The sequence below is a fragment of the Mya arenaria genome, chromosome 8 (genome assembly GCF_026914265.1).
Source record: "Mya arenaria isolate MELC-2E11 chromosome 8, ASM2691426v1".
Lineage (NCBI taxonomy): Eukaryota > Metazoa > Mollusca > Bivalvia > Myida > Myidae > Mya > Mya arenaria.
The window spans coordinates 58976257-58990647 of record NC_069129.1 but is presented as its reverse complement, the minus strand read 5'-3'; the positions used below and the strand labels follow the sequence as shown (position 1 = coordinate 58990647).

The 14391-nt window shown below is 34.0% G+C and overlaps 2 protein-coding genes across 5 annotated transcripts in view; one reads left to right on the top strand and one right to left on the bottom strand.

The window, feature by feature from the left end:
* The window catches only part of LOC128243073 (uncharacterized), a 51302-nt gene that overhangs the window by 24509 nt on the left and 12402 nt on the right, over nt 1–14391 (bottom strand). For 2 of the 4 annotated variants that reach the window (XM_052960575.1, XM_052960577.1), the window contains exons 2-3: nt 3412–3522; nt 2573–2704 (exon numbers count right to left, since the gene is read on the bottom strand). The exons of 1 other annotated variant lie outside the window; for it this stretch is intronic. The gene's annotated coding sequence lies outside the window, so the exon portion shown is untranslated. Of the gene's footprint in view, nt 1–2572; nt 2705–3411; nt 3523–8433; nt 8521–14391 lie in introns of those variants that run through there. One more of the 4 variants, XM_052960578.1, reaches the window with a different exon arrangement.
* LOC128244395 (uncharacterized) lies at nt 4868–8228 on the top strand. Its single transcript, XM_052962405.1, has 3 exons — nt 4868–4965; nt 7572–7875; nt 8102–8228. The coding sequence occupies exons 2-3, from the start codon at nt 7643–7645 to the stop codon at nt 8226–8228; spliced, it is 360 nt and encodes a 119-aa protein (XP_052818365.1). The 5' UTR covers nt 4868–4965; nt 7572–7642.

Genomic DNA, 14391 nt, shown 5'->3' with positions numbered 1-14391 from the left:
TGTTTTACGGTTTATCTATTTTCCGGAAATTCCACCGACATCCTTCACCTTTTTTTTGGGGGGGGGGGGGGGGGGGGGGAGACGAAAACAACAGTTCAAACATAAATACGATGTTAAATTATCGTTTAAATATTTTTTGAGGTGTTTGTTGTTTTAAAGACAAAACAAACTACCCGGAATATTCACAACACAATTTAAAGATTAACTGATGATTTTGTAACCCACTACTCAAACTTTGTTTACAACATAGCGTGGTCTCACTCAACACCAACGACATGTCTTCAAACGAATCAGATTGGTCTCTGTTGGATTACAGAATACCCGTGTATCTTGAAACAACTTCTAGAACTAAGAAAAATGATTTTATCCACTGATTATCAACAATTGTTTTGCTAACACGTTCAACCTTTCAAATTGCATTCAATAAATGGTGGCGTAGTAATTTGGTCATGTTTTCATGCCCCGTTTAATTTAAAGAGCTTTCGGGAATTAACTGTTATTATTTGGAACATAGATGCATTAATAAAAAATCATTGCTTTATGGTCATAAAATATTTGTGCTAACATACGAGTAAATCCTAAACCATAAAAAATATCGGAGAATTTTTCTCCACGAGAAATCAGCTATTTTGCGTGAGGGGCGTCCCACGGGTTGCGTCGTAGAAATCACTCTTTTCAAAAAGGAAGTATTTAGAAAACAAGTACAAATTAAAGGACAAGTACAAGAATAAAGGAACCAAGCATTTGTTGATTTCAGTATGCCTCCGATTTAACACCCCCAATAATTTATTTGCTAGCTACGCAATTGCACTTGAATCTCAATTCCGCCCCGATGACAACGACGATTTATTCATAAATGCTATGGTACAGTGGTTTATGATAGTACAACAGGGTTATCCTTTACAGACACTTAAAGAACTGTTTTCGATACCGACTATTGAAAATTGTTTCTGGTTCTCATGATGTGACGCATTCTTGTACATTCCTAGATACGTTTAGAACAATAGACGATTAATTCATATTGCTCTTACAATAATATTCTTCCCATTTATGTATAGAGCTGCTGTAATTACTGTGCCATTGTTTCGATAACAAGGATTTGTGTTCAAATGCTAAAGGATATAATTATGCTACAATACTTAGGTTAGTGTTTCCTGGAAATTTGGCGGATCTTTGGTTCGATGCCCTCCACGTCGTAGTAAAAACAGTTTTTGTTTTAACAGGGGGTACACGTATTCCGAACTGCAACGGTTTAAGTAAGGTTTTGGAGTCTAATATGCAAGATGGCGGAGAAACAATGACAAAATAGGATTTTCGGGACCTGTTTTCGCCTGGTAAGTAGTATAAAGTATATAATTCCAAAATATCATGACGCACATTCGGCTCTACAATTACCATGCTTCTCTCGGCCTTCATTTCATGCTTCTAGGTTACGGAATAAAAAAGTTATTGAAGGAAAACCTTCGGCCAGTATGTTGTTTACAACTGTGGGAAGCGAACATTTGATACTTTTAAGGATGTTCAAACACTTGTTTGCAATGTTTTATTTCCTTTGCTGTACAAGAGCCTTCATGGTCATTTCATTTTTGGTTTAACCACCTAAATGTGTGGTTTATAAATGAAAACAAATTGTGTTGCAAATTTTACTTGTGACAAACTTTCATAATATTATGACAAACGTTCCATAATATTATACTACCACGTGTTGAACACTATAAAATATTTTTAAAGCTATTTATTTGTGTATTGTTTACTGTCGATTTTTTTTCACATTTATTAGTACTTATAACAAACTGATAAAAAATAGAAATTAAAACAAACTATAATAAAAAAAACTTAAAAAAGTATCTGTAAAAGGTTTCGGTACCACAAATATGTCAAATGCCTGGTGACCCCATGGGATAGGCAATCTTAGCAACACAGTGATTGGATATTTTTATATTTGCTATTTCACAATGGTCACATGAAAAGAACCAGTAATCAAATGAAAATACTGTTTATCATTAACAATGGGATTTAAACGTCATGCTTCTATTGGTAGGGCCAACGATATGCCGAGATACATAAAAAACCATCACTGAGTGAATACAGCTCTAGAAAACGGGAAACGGACAGTCCCTGTACCAGGCAATTCAAGAAATTTCGAGTTACCGTCACACCCCGAAAGAGTTTCAGTTTCACACCAAACAGAAGCTCGAAATGTCTTAAATACGATATTCATGATATAGCGTCAGACGTATCTGTTGCAACCCCAATCAAACTTTCTGTGCGAAAACCCGACTTTGTCTCTTTAAAGAAAAGGAAGGTTAAACTGAAGTGAGGTTTGTTGTCTTAACACGTTTTGTACTTATCAGAATCAATTTAAGAATTAATTCAACTTCTCAGCTCAGAACAAATGGTCAAATTAAAGCATTTATTTTACAAAACATAAAATGTGTCATCATACAAAATGTATGTCAAAGTTTATGAAGAGTTCTCAATTATTTACAATAAGGTATATATCCAAAAATTATTTAAAAGCAAATGGCATGTTTATGAGATATTCTCTATGGTAATTATGCATTTGTATTACCGCAGTTCTGCAATCCTTCCAATTCGAGTTGTTGAAGTTGAATTGCCTGGTACAGGGACTGTCCGTTTCCCGTTTTCTAGAGCTGTATTCACTCAGTGATGGTTTTTTATGTATCTCGGCATATCGTTGGCCCTACCAATAGAAGCATGACGTTTAAATCCCATTGTTAATGATAAACAGTATTTTCATTTGATTACTGGTTCTTTTCATGTGACCATTGTGAAATAGCAAATATAAAAATATCCAATCACTGTGTTGCTAAGATTGCCTATCCCATGGGGTCACCAGGCATTTGACATATTTGTGGTACCGAAACCTTTTACAGATACTTTTTTAAGTTTTTTTTATTATAGTTTGTTTTAATTTCTATTTTTTATCAGTTTGTTATAAGTACTAATAAATGTGAAAAAAAATCGACAGTAAACAATACACAAATAAATAGCTTTAAAAATATTTTATAGTGTTCAACACGTGGTAGTATAATATTATGGAACGTTTGTCATAATATTATGAAAGTTTGTCACAAGTAAAATTTGCAACACAATTTGTTTTCATTTATAAACCACACATTTAGGTGGTTAAACCAAAAATGAAATGACCATGAAGGCTCTTGTACAGCAAAGGAAATAAAACATTGCAAACAAGTGTTTGAACATCCTTAAAAGTATCAAATGTTCGCTTCCCACAGTTGTAAACAACATACTGGCCGAAGGTTTTCCTTCAATAACTTTTTTATTCCGTAACCTAGAAGCATGAAATGAAGGCCGAGAGAAGCATGGTAATTGTAGAGCCGAATGTGCGTCATGATATTTTGGAATTATATACTTTATACTACTTACCAGGCGAAAACAGGTCCCGAAAATCCTATTTTGTCATTGTTTCTCCGCCATCTTGCATATTAGACTCCAAAACCTTACTTAAACCGTTGCAGTTCGGAATACGTGTACCCCCTGTTAAAACAAAAACTGTTTTTACTACGACGTGGAGGGCATCGAACCAAAGATCCGCCAAATTTCCAGGAAACACTAACCTAAGTATTGTAGCATAATTATATCCTTTAGCATTTGAACACAAATCCTTGTTATCGAAACAATGGCACAGTAATTACAGCAGCTCTATACATAAATGGGAAGAATATTATTGTAAGAGCAATATGAATTAATCGTCTATTGTTCTAAACGTATCTAGGAATGTACAAGAATGCGTCACATCATGAGAACCAGAAACAATTTTCAATAGTCGGTATCGAAAACAGTTCTTTAAGTGTCTGTAAAGGATAACCCTGTTGTACTATCATAAACCACTGTACCATAGCATTTATGAATAAATCGTCGTTGTCATCGGGGCGGAATTGAGATTCAAGTGCAATTGCGTAGCTAGCAAATAAATTATTGGGGGTGTTAAATCGGAGGCATACTGAAATCAACAAATGCTTGGTTCCTTTATTCTTGTACTTGTCCTTTAATTTGTACTTGTTTTCTAAATACTTCCTTTTTGAAAAGAGTGATTTCTACGACGCAACCCGTGGGACGCCCCTCACGCAAAATAGCTGATTTCTCGTGGAGAAAAATTCTCCGATATTTTTTATGGTTTAGGATTTACTCGTATGTTAGCACAAATATTTTATGACCATAAAGCAATGATTTTTTATTAATGCATCTATGTTCCAAATAATAACAGTTAATTCCCGAAAGCTCTTTAAATTAAACGGGGCATGAAAACATGACCAAATTACTACGCCACCATTTATTGAATGCAATTTGAAAGGTTGAACGTGTTAGCAAAACAATTGTTGATAATCAGTGGATAAAATCATTTTTCTTAGTTCTAGAAGTTGTTTCAAGATACACGGGTATTCTGTAATCCAACAGAGACCAATCTGATTCGTTTGAAGACATGTCGTTGGTGTTGAGTGAGACCACGCTATGTTGTAAACAAAGTTTGAGTAGTGGGTTACAAAATCATCAGTTAATCTTTAAATTGTGTTGTGAATATTCCGGGTAGTTTGTTTTGTCTTTAAAACAACAAACACCTCAAAAAATATTTAAACGATAATTTAACATCGTATTTATGTTTGAACTGTTGTTTTCGTCTCCCCCCCCCCCCCCCAAAAAAAAGGTGAAGGATGTCGGTGGAATTTCCGGAAAATAGATAAACCGTAAAACACTTTTATGTTCATAAATATACACAATAGAGTATGCAAAGGGGTTGGTACGGCTGGGGTTCATACTCTATTGTGTTAAAGGGTCGTATAACATATACCAACATTTTTACATTCTTACACAGTGGTAGGTGCTGATATTGTCAGAACAGTTGCCGGGCAGAGGTTTGTGTGGTTACCTGTGGGTAGGGATTGACGTAATCACGGGAGAAACCATGCCTATGTACGATAAGTAAGTTGTTTCTGATAATATCAGCAAAATATAGTTGTTTTTAAATTAGATGATAAATACAAAACCTCCTCTTAGTAAAAGATATTTCCTTTCAAGCTACATTAATTATAACATTTTTACCAAATGCACATCAATGTACCATGGTGTTATTTCCCATGTATATGATACTACCAACAATTTTGCTATTTAAATGTTTTCGATAATCTTTTAAGTTACGCTCTTAAAAGAACTAACCATTTAGCAGTGGTATGTCAACTAAGGCCAGAGTTTTTATATCTTTAGATTTACGGGAGCGCCGTACCTAAATATTGCAAAACCCAAATAAAAATAAAATTCATTTTCGTAGTTTTATTTTTATTTTTTCCGACGAACGTTGCTCCAATGTTAAGAAAAAAATAAAATTAGTGTTCTATAACCCATATATCAGAACCAACTGGTGTACCAATTGTCATTCATTATCGGTCTTTTTAACCATGTTATACCGCACAAACCACGTAAACCAGTCGGAAATACGCGGGGAAACAGAACAGGTACCCGTTACCATAACAACGTCCTGTCAAAAGTGAAAGTACTTTTTGTCATGTCCCTTATTTCTCACAATTTCTGCAGCTATATAGAAATGTTTTACTTCAAAAACGTTCCGATGTTTATGTTTCATTATTTAAATCAAACCGTGGTGAAGTTAGAGCGTGTTTATTGTGATTTTTTTGTAGATTTAGTATGTTGTTCGCGTTTCGTGGAATGATTGCGAAACTTCCGGTCAAAATAAGGAGACAGAAATTCGTGGGTTGTATTGTCTATTAAAAGTCGTTGGCGCACGTCGTATATTAACAAGGATGAAATGGATTACAGCGCAAAAATGTATAGCTTCTGACAAACACAAACTGCAAAATGATATCGTGTTCATCATAGTCAAAATGGATATTTTTTCTGAATTTGACTCTGAGGAGCATTGAACACACTGCTTCACGATCACATATTTGAAGAGAAAAACACAAGGTATCGTGATATTCGTAGTTGTTAATTAGTTTAATAATGATTTAGAATTTAAATCGTTATAGAATACTGAAAATGATGTAATAATAACATACATGTGGTGTGTGTTTCCGATAAAACAGAACAAATCTGAACATACGATATCTGGCAATCAGAGCAGGAAGTAAAACTCATTGCCAACGGGCATAGCTGGAATTAGAAGGATATTTTTCAGGACTGATTCTAAAATCAGTTCTTAGACCTGGTTTTTTGAAACATATAACACTTGTAAAATTTATCTTAATGCTCCCGAATTTTCTTTGGTGAAGTACATAAATGTAGATTTTGACTGTCTGTGTATCCGTAAGCCCTGTCAAACTTTGAAGTGAAGAGGAATTTCCATCAGGGCTTCTACTTTTTTTGGTTATATTTTCTATATATACCACATCACGGTAAATTGTCACGGTGCTATTTCGTTAAAGACAGAAAAACACATTTGACCTCCTTATTATACCATGTCTGAAACTGTGTTCAATGTTTGATTACTTCACAATGGAAAGGATATATGCTTATATTGTGGGCAAAATGTTAGAATTGGCCATTTAAACTTCTTTATTACACTGACATGTTTCATAAAATCCATGGGTTGATAATATATGCACCTCATATGCATAGATGCATTCGAACAAATATATACAATTAATTTCAATGAGCACTTGAACTCACAGTGTTGAGGTCAATATTTTCAGTCATTAAAAGGATCTTTTAATTATGCTTTTGAAACTTTATGGTGATCTATCACCCTTTTTTCAGCCTATGAAATAGCTGACACAAGCAAGGTGTGTTTTGTCTTCATGATATAAGAAGATTTAAAAAATCAAAAAAATCGGAGAAAAATCCGTTTTATTTTTATTTATTTCTCCTTTGGGACATTTTATTTTTATTTTTATTTCCTCCTCCTTACCCAACTTTTTGAAAAATCTCCCGTAAATCTAAAGATAAAAAACTCTGGCCTAAGGGAACCGTGCGCGTGAGGATTGCCCGTTCAGCCGGGAAAACTAGTTGGTGTAATCACTATGTTCAGTGCTCAAATCCATCTTAACCTTTGCAATACTATGTATGAATGTAATAAGGAACAGCTTTTGTGAATTCTTGTTCCAATATATGTACATATTTTAAACTATATCCTTTAAATTTAAAAGCTCATTAATATGTAATGTATGATTGTTATTCATGCCGGAAAATAGCTCATTGAGCTAATGTTTTTTTGTTATCGTATACCAAACCTTAAATTTTCAGTATTTCGACAGCTGTGAAACAACGAATTTCAGCATTTTATATTATAATAAATACGTCCTATTAAAATACGTCAAGTGTCAAAGCAAACACCGTCTCCAGTCATTGATAGAATTAGCTCAAATACGCCAATTAAATTAAAGTGAAGAAAACTGATCTGGGAGATACTATAAGTGTTCTTACTTGACACTTTTCGGATGATGAGAATGATAAAATTCCAGCAAACTGCTAAAAGCAATACGATTAGATAATGAATCTACAAAAATAAAAGCATAAATTCAACTCCAGAATTATACGAATTTAAACTCCACAATCTATTTTTATGTCTAACACAGAACATAACACATCGTCCGATTCCCCGAATAGTCCATGCACCCAACTGTTTGACAGCACGCAGACAACTAATATGGATGACCCGTCGATGACAAAAGTCACTGAGCAAGATAAGGCACAAAAGGTCAAGGTCAAGGACTTGCTGGAAAAGTTGAAAGCCAAGAAACAGCTGAAAGAGGAGAGACGGGACGATGACTACACGAGTTTGAATCCCAACCCTGGGCCCAGTACTGAGACGAATATATACAACAGGCACGAGACCAAGGCTCAGAGGGATCTGGCTAACGTGGAGAAACATGTAAACAGGTAAAGAGGCTTTGTTTTTGTCTGTGTTTGTTGATAATTGATATGCTATTTCATAAGACGTGTAGTATTGTTGATTATGAATATTATCTTGATATTTTGTTCGAGTTATTTTGTAAAAGTTATTTGAGCTTTGATTTTTATTAATTCTGATGTGAACAGTATTTGACCAATTTAAAGTGTTTATTTATTTTTAATGCACATTGACAAGAACAACACCTTTTTTCAGATGCAGAACGATGATCTCCGACGTGAAGGGACTGTTTGATGGGCACCCAGCCCTGTCCCTTCCAAGGGAGCAGGCATGGAGGTTTGTAAAGAAATCCTGTCTTCGTAATCCTACAAAAATGTATTAATTTCACCTTTGTTAGTCTAAGATGTTTGTCATTTTCTCTAAAAGCAACAATAATAGTTATTTCGTGTTCATTCTTCAGAAAACTGGTAATAACAATATTATAGATTTTAAAATATTCATGATATTGTTTTCCTCACATGCCAAGATGGTTGAAACAGTGTGGTCCCACTACTGCACACATCACAATGGGGCATTCGTAGTCTTACGTGCTTCACTATCGGCCAGTATTGACCTCCGGTACGTGAGTCCAGATTCGCAATGTACTTTTCTATTTGGAGGCGGAATTCCTCGGGCTAAAATATGTGATGGCATATATGATTGTATTCTAAGATGTACAAGAATATACAGTGAATGTCCATTAACAAGTTACTAGTTTCAACATATTAAAAGGTTTAATTAGTGCACTCAACTGCACGCAACTTCAAATCACTTTGGGTATACTGCACATTTTAGATTTGCATTTTCATCATCCTCATTATTTTACTCACGTCATTTTCCTGGATGTGAATAATGCTGCCAAGCATGTTGGTAACGTCGGTTATTTCAGACAGGATCTCGAATGAGCCAATCCGACCATACACGGCCTTCACCTTGCAGTAGGAGGCGGACGCATCATTCTTCTTGTTTGTGTCGTCCTGTAACTCTTTCAGCAGTATCTGTAGCTCGTCAAACCATTCCTAAAACACATTTTACCGTTAGATTTAGTTAAGTTATAATGTAACAGACGTTCACATGTTATGACATGTATCTTCATCAAATAAAATGTTCATGTTTTTCCTTTAAATCAGGGATGACAATAGACCAAAAATACCAATCGTGAAAATCTGTAAATACGTTGATTATGAAGGGCTCTGAGTATAGTGGCTTTGGCTCTTGTTTCCAACGTCATTTATACCACCAGAATTTCGCACCATTTTAAATGTAAATATCCAGCAAAAAACAACACCATTTACAATCGTATGATGGTCTGATGTTAAAAGCTCATAACCCTGAACTTCATTCCTATTTGTTCTTATTGCCCGGCATTGATTGCTTGAATATTATATACAACTAAATAAGCAGGTAATTGACCAGTCGCCAGTTCTCAATCAAATAATATGTTATCAATAATAGGATTATATTTGGTAAATAAATATAAACACTTGATTGCATTATTCTAATAGATTGCATGGTAAACCTCCACTAAATGATTTCGACATATTGCAATTATTACTTTGGCGGCAATCTATTTGAGTTACAAACAATCCAAAATTTGTCAAAATAAATACTTTAAATACCCTGCTCTGTAGTAACTCGATATCTGCCTCGAAACTGTTGCTAGTTGTATTCTGATCAACCTCTACCACGACAGCTGTACACGCCCGCAGGCCGGAAGTAGGCAGGACATTGCCATGGTCGAGCACTGCGTTCATCAGGCTGGACTTTCCCTCTCCTGTGTTCCCTACCACAGCTATCACCGTCTTGGGGAACGTCAGTCCCTTCTCAACGTCAGCTAGCTCTTGCCTGTATACATTTGAAGTGATCACAAGACTAATATTGAGGCAAAGAATCAAAGACGTCGCAAATGTTTTTGAAACATGAATAAAAAGTAGCAGATGCATTAAATCAGGATACCAAGTTTTATGTATGTAGATATAAGCATTCTTCAGTTATTGAACGACATAGGATTTTAAGCTTAAGGTCACCACGACCTCGACCTTTGACCAACTGACATAACAATAGTTAAGGTACTGGTCATGTTTTAGGGATCTCTACAAAGTTCAAGGTCTCTAGGCCTTAGCGTTTTTCATATATCGATCGGAAACCGATATTCAGCTGAATGTTAGCTTAAGGTTATCACGACATTGATCTGAAGGTCCGTAAGTCGACCATATATCATTATCCGGAAGAGGTCCCAGACCATATTGATATCAAAAGTTCGATTCGACATTTTTATTATATATTTATTATTTATTTTTTTATTTATTTATTAGTTTTTACAATAAATATCTATAATTAAAGGTTCAACAATATGTGTTGTTGATATCCCTACTCCAATGTGAGCAAAAATCTAAGAATTAAATCATTGATAATGTCATGGACCTTTACCAAACTATGATTTACACACGTTTAAAACGTTTTTTTCTGAGGTTTGATGAATCGGGTCCTAAGGTTCGTAAACCAAGATATAAAACATCCGTAGCCTACGAGTTTGAGGACAAATTATTAAATATCAATTATATTTGCACAATAGTTGTAATAACGGTATAAGACAACGGTATCTTGATGTTTCCTTTTTCTTTAATCAGTTTATACATTTGTTTGTTTATGAAGGTTATTTTTTTATCAAACATATTTTATAGTTTTATTTTACAATAATAATGTTGGCTGGTCCATTTTGATCACGTGATCCTTCATGATACAACATTGATACCTATCGCAAACGACGTCAATAACAGCAAAGCGTGTGAGGCTGAACATCTAACATGTATCAGGGTAATATTACCGGGATATTTAAATATTGTTTGATGAAGTTAATATGATAAATATTGTTTCAACCATCTTGGCATGTGAGGAAAACAATATCATGAATATTTTAAAATCTATAATATTGTTATTACCAGTTTTCTGAAGAATGAACACGAAATAACTATTATTGTTGCTTTTAGAGAAAATGACAAACATCTTAGACTAACAAAGGTGAAATTAATACATTTTTGTAGGATTACGAAGACAGGATTTCTTTACAAACCTCCATGCCTGCTCCCTTGGAAGGGACAGGGCTGGGTGCCCATCAAACAGTCCCTTCACGTCGGAGATCATCGTTCTGCATCTGAAAAAAGGTGTTGTTCTTGTCAATGTGCATTAAAAATAAATAAACACTTTAAATTGGTCAAATACTGTTCACATCAGAATCTCCTTTGGGACATTTTATTTTTATTTTTATTTCCTCCTCCTTACCCAACTTTTTGAAAAATCTCCCGTAAATCTAAAGATAAAAAACTCTGGCCTAAGGGAACCGTGCGCGTGAGGATTGCCCGTTCAGCCGGGAAAACTAGTTGGTGTAATCACTATGTTCAGTGCTCAAATCCATCTTAACCTTTGCAATACTATGTATGAATGTAATAAGGAACAGCTTTTGTGAATTCTTGTTCCAATATATGTACATATTTTAAACTATATCCTTTAAATTTAAAAGCTCATTAATATGTAATGTATGATTGTTATTCATGCCGGAAAATAGCTCATTGAGCTAATGTTTTTTTGTTATCGTATACCAAACCTTAAATTTTCAGTATTTCGACAGCTGTGAAACAACGAATTTCAGCATTTTATATTATAATAAATACGTCCTATTAAAATACGTCAAGTGTCAAAGCAAACACCGTCTCCAGTCATTGATAGAATTAGCTCAAATACGCCAATTAAATTAAAGTGAAGAAAACTGATCTGGGAGATACTATAAGTGTTCTTACTTGACACTTTTCGGATGATGAGAATGATAAAATTCCAGCAAACTGCTAAAAGCAATACGATTAGATAATGAATCTACAAAAATAAAAGCATAAATTCAACTCCAGAATTATACGAATTTAAACTCCACAATCTATTTTTATGTCTAACACAGAACATAACACATCGTCCGATTCCCCGAATAGTCCATGCACCCAACTGTTTGACAGCACGCAGACAACTAATATGGATGACCCGTCGATGACAAAAGTCACTGAGCAAGATAAGGCACAAAAGGTCAAGGTCAAGGACTTGCTGGAAAAGTTGAAAGCCAAGAAACAGCTGAAAGAGGAGAGACGGGACGATGACTACACGAGTTTGAATCCCAACCCTGGGCCCAGTACTGAGACGAATATATACAACAGGCACGAGACCAAGGCTCAGAGGGATCTGGCTAACGTGGAGAAACATGTAAACAGGTAAAGAGGCTTTGTTTTTGTCTGTGTTTGTTGATAATTGATATGCTATTTCATAAGACGTGTAGTATTGTTGATTATGAATATTATCTTGATATTTTGTTCGAGTTATTTTGTAAAAGTTATTTGAGCTTTGATTTTTATTAGTCTATGTATATGGAGTCTGATGTTTGATGATGCCTGCGTAAGTGATCATTTTTTACACATCCAAAATCAATCCTAAGTTATGTCTAAATACAGTTGCATATGATTTTAAACTGATTCAGGTAGATTTATATAAGTCGTTTCAAACTTTTTACTAAAAGCAGGGTTATTTATTATTATGAATGATCGTCATATTAAAGTACGATTTAATTATATAAGAAATTAGATTTATCCATATAATGTTTGTACTAAACATGGATGAATAAATAGTATGTATTCCGACTGATGATTATTAATCAGTTTTGCTTAATTTAATAATATAAGGCATGTCATGATGAAAAGTGCACAGAAATTTGGCAGTTATTTTTATGTGAGCCATAAAAGGTGCACGCCTCTCTAAAGATCCAAATTCCAGGATTTGTGCTTGAACTGCTCAAAAATAAACCTATGACTTAATGGAGATTGGCGGTTATTTTTTTTATAAAAGCCATTCTAAATAATTAATTATTAAATATGTCAAACTGAAGTTTTTTAGTGTTCAGGCGCATGCTTTTGCCAATGGGATTGCCGGACAAATCCATATTTAATAACGTATGCAGGCTGGCTTATAAACAGGCACTTCACAATTTAAAATAAGTAAGCTTTTTTAAGTGACTCATGTTTTTGGACCAAAAAATTAGTTTTCACTGTAATGCATTGAAAACACTTATTTTATCATTACTCTATCTATGATATCGAAATTGCAAAAAATATAGTCATAACATAACAAAAAGTATTCTGGTTTTAGTGGAGTTGAAACCCTCGCCGGTATAGTCAAGAAAACAGTAGAAAACAGCCGGCTAGTCCACACGGCCCCCGGGACTTTAACCAAAGTGCTGGATATGTTGACCTGTTAAGGATACATTGATAAACTAACGTGATTATGTCAATCAACCAATCATGCAACAGCCTTTATTAATTTTCAACCGCTCTTAAAAATTGTGGTTATCAAAGACATTTGTTGAAGGGTTCCAGCTTTTAGTATTTTTGTTTTAACACTCCTTATGATTTGCCACAATTTATTTTGTGATTAAAAGAGTCCATTTTACAAACCATGAGCGAGTTTAATCTTCTAAACAGTTAATTGGATGCCGGGCTGTGCCCCGCTTACCAATTTTAATTGTTTATACATATAACAACGTTAACTTATCACTTAGTAACTAATCATTTGATTATGATTGGAAAGTTTCAAATTTCAACACATCAATGATTTAACATGTTACATTCAGAAGACATTTTTATGATCTGTATACTTTGATTCTAAAATCACTCCCTGTAAAAATTATTCAACTTTTCAAACATTACTACTCTTTTCGAAATTTATTGGAATTCCTGAAATGATATGACTTCAATTGCTGTCATTACTTTTCAACTCAATGTTGTGATTATTCATTTGAAATGATTTTAAAATTCACATACCATGAATGGCTGTTCTTACTTTATAACTAATTAAGTACATTGGTAGTCTGTCAATTCATGGATGGTCAGTCTTGTCATGTATTGTTCTTTAGGCCACACCAAATTAATGTTTAGTTCCTCGGATTTTTGCCAAAAAAAATTGGAGCGAGCGAGCGAAAAAAAAAAAAAAAAAATTTTGTCAGTTTTCATAAAAACAGAAGCGAGTGAAGAGCGAAAAATATAGTTTTCCTTATATTCAATATATATATATAAATAAGGAAGATTGTTCAAAATAATTGCCCTTAAACCCATTTTAATGCCATCTTGAACTGAACCTGTATTAAATGGACATTGGGAAAATGTCGGAATACATACTATTTATTCATCCATGTTTAGTACAAACATTATATGGATAAATCTAATTTCTTATATAATTAAATCGTACTTTAATATGACGATCATTCATAATAATAAATAACCCTGCTTTTAGTAAAAAGTTTGAAACGACTTATATAAATCTACCTGAATCAGTTTAAAATCATATGCAACTGTATTTAGACATAACTTAGGATTGATTTTGGATGTGTAAAAAATGATCACTTACGCAGGCATCATCAAACATCAGACTCCATATACATAGACTAAATTTTGTTTTTATTATCACAGGAAAAGCAA

Excerpts from the sequence above, each read along its gene's own strand:
- LOC128244395 (XM_052962405.1), top strand. The coding sequence starts at position 7,643 with ATGGATGACCCGTCGATGACAAAAGTCACTGAGCAAGATAAGGCACAA. Across the intron at positions 7,876-8,101 it reads GTGGAGAAACATGTAAACAG|ATGCAGAACGATGATCTCCG; the intron begins GTAAAGAGGCTT and ends ACCTTTTTTCAG.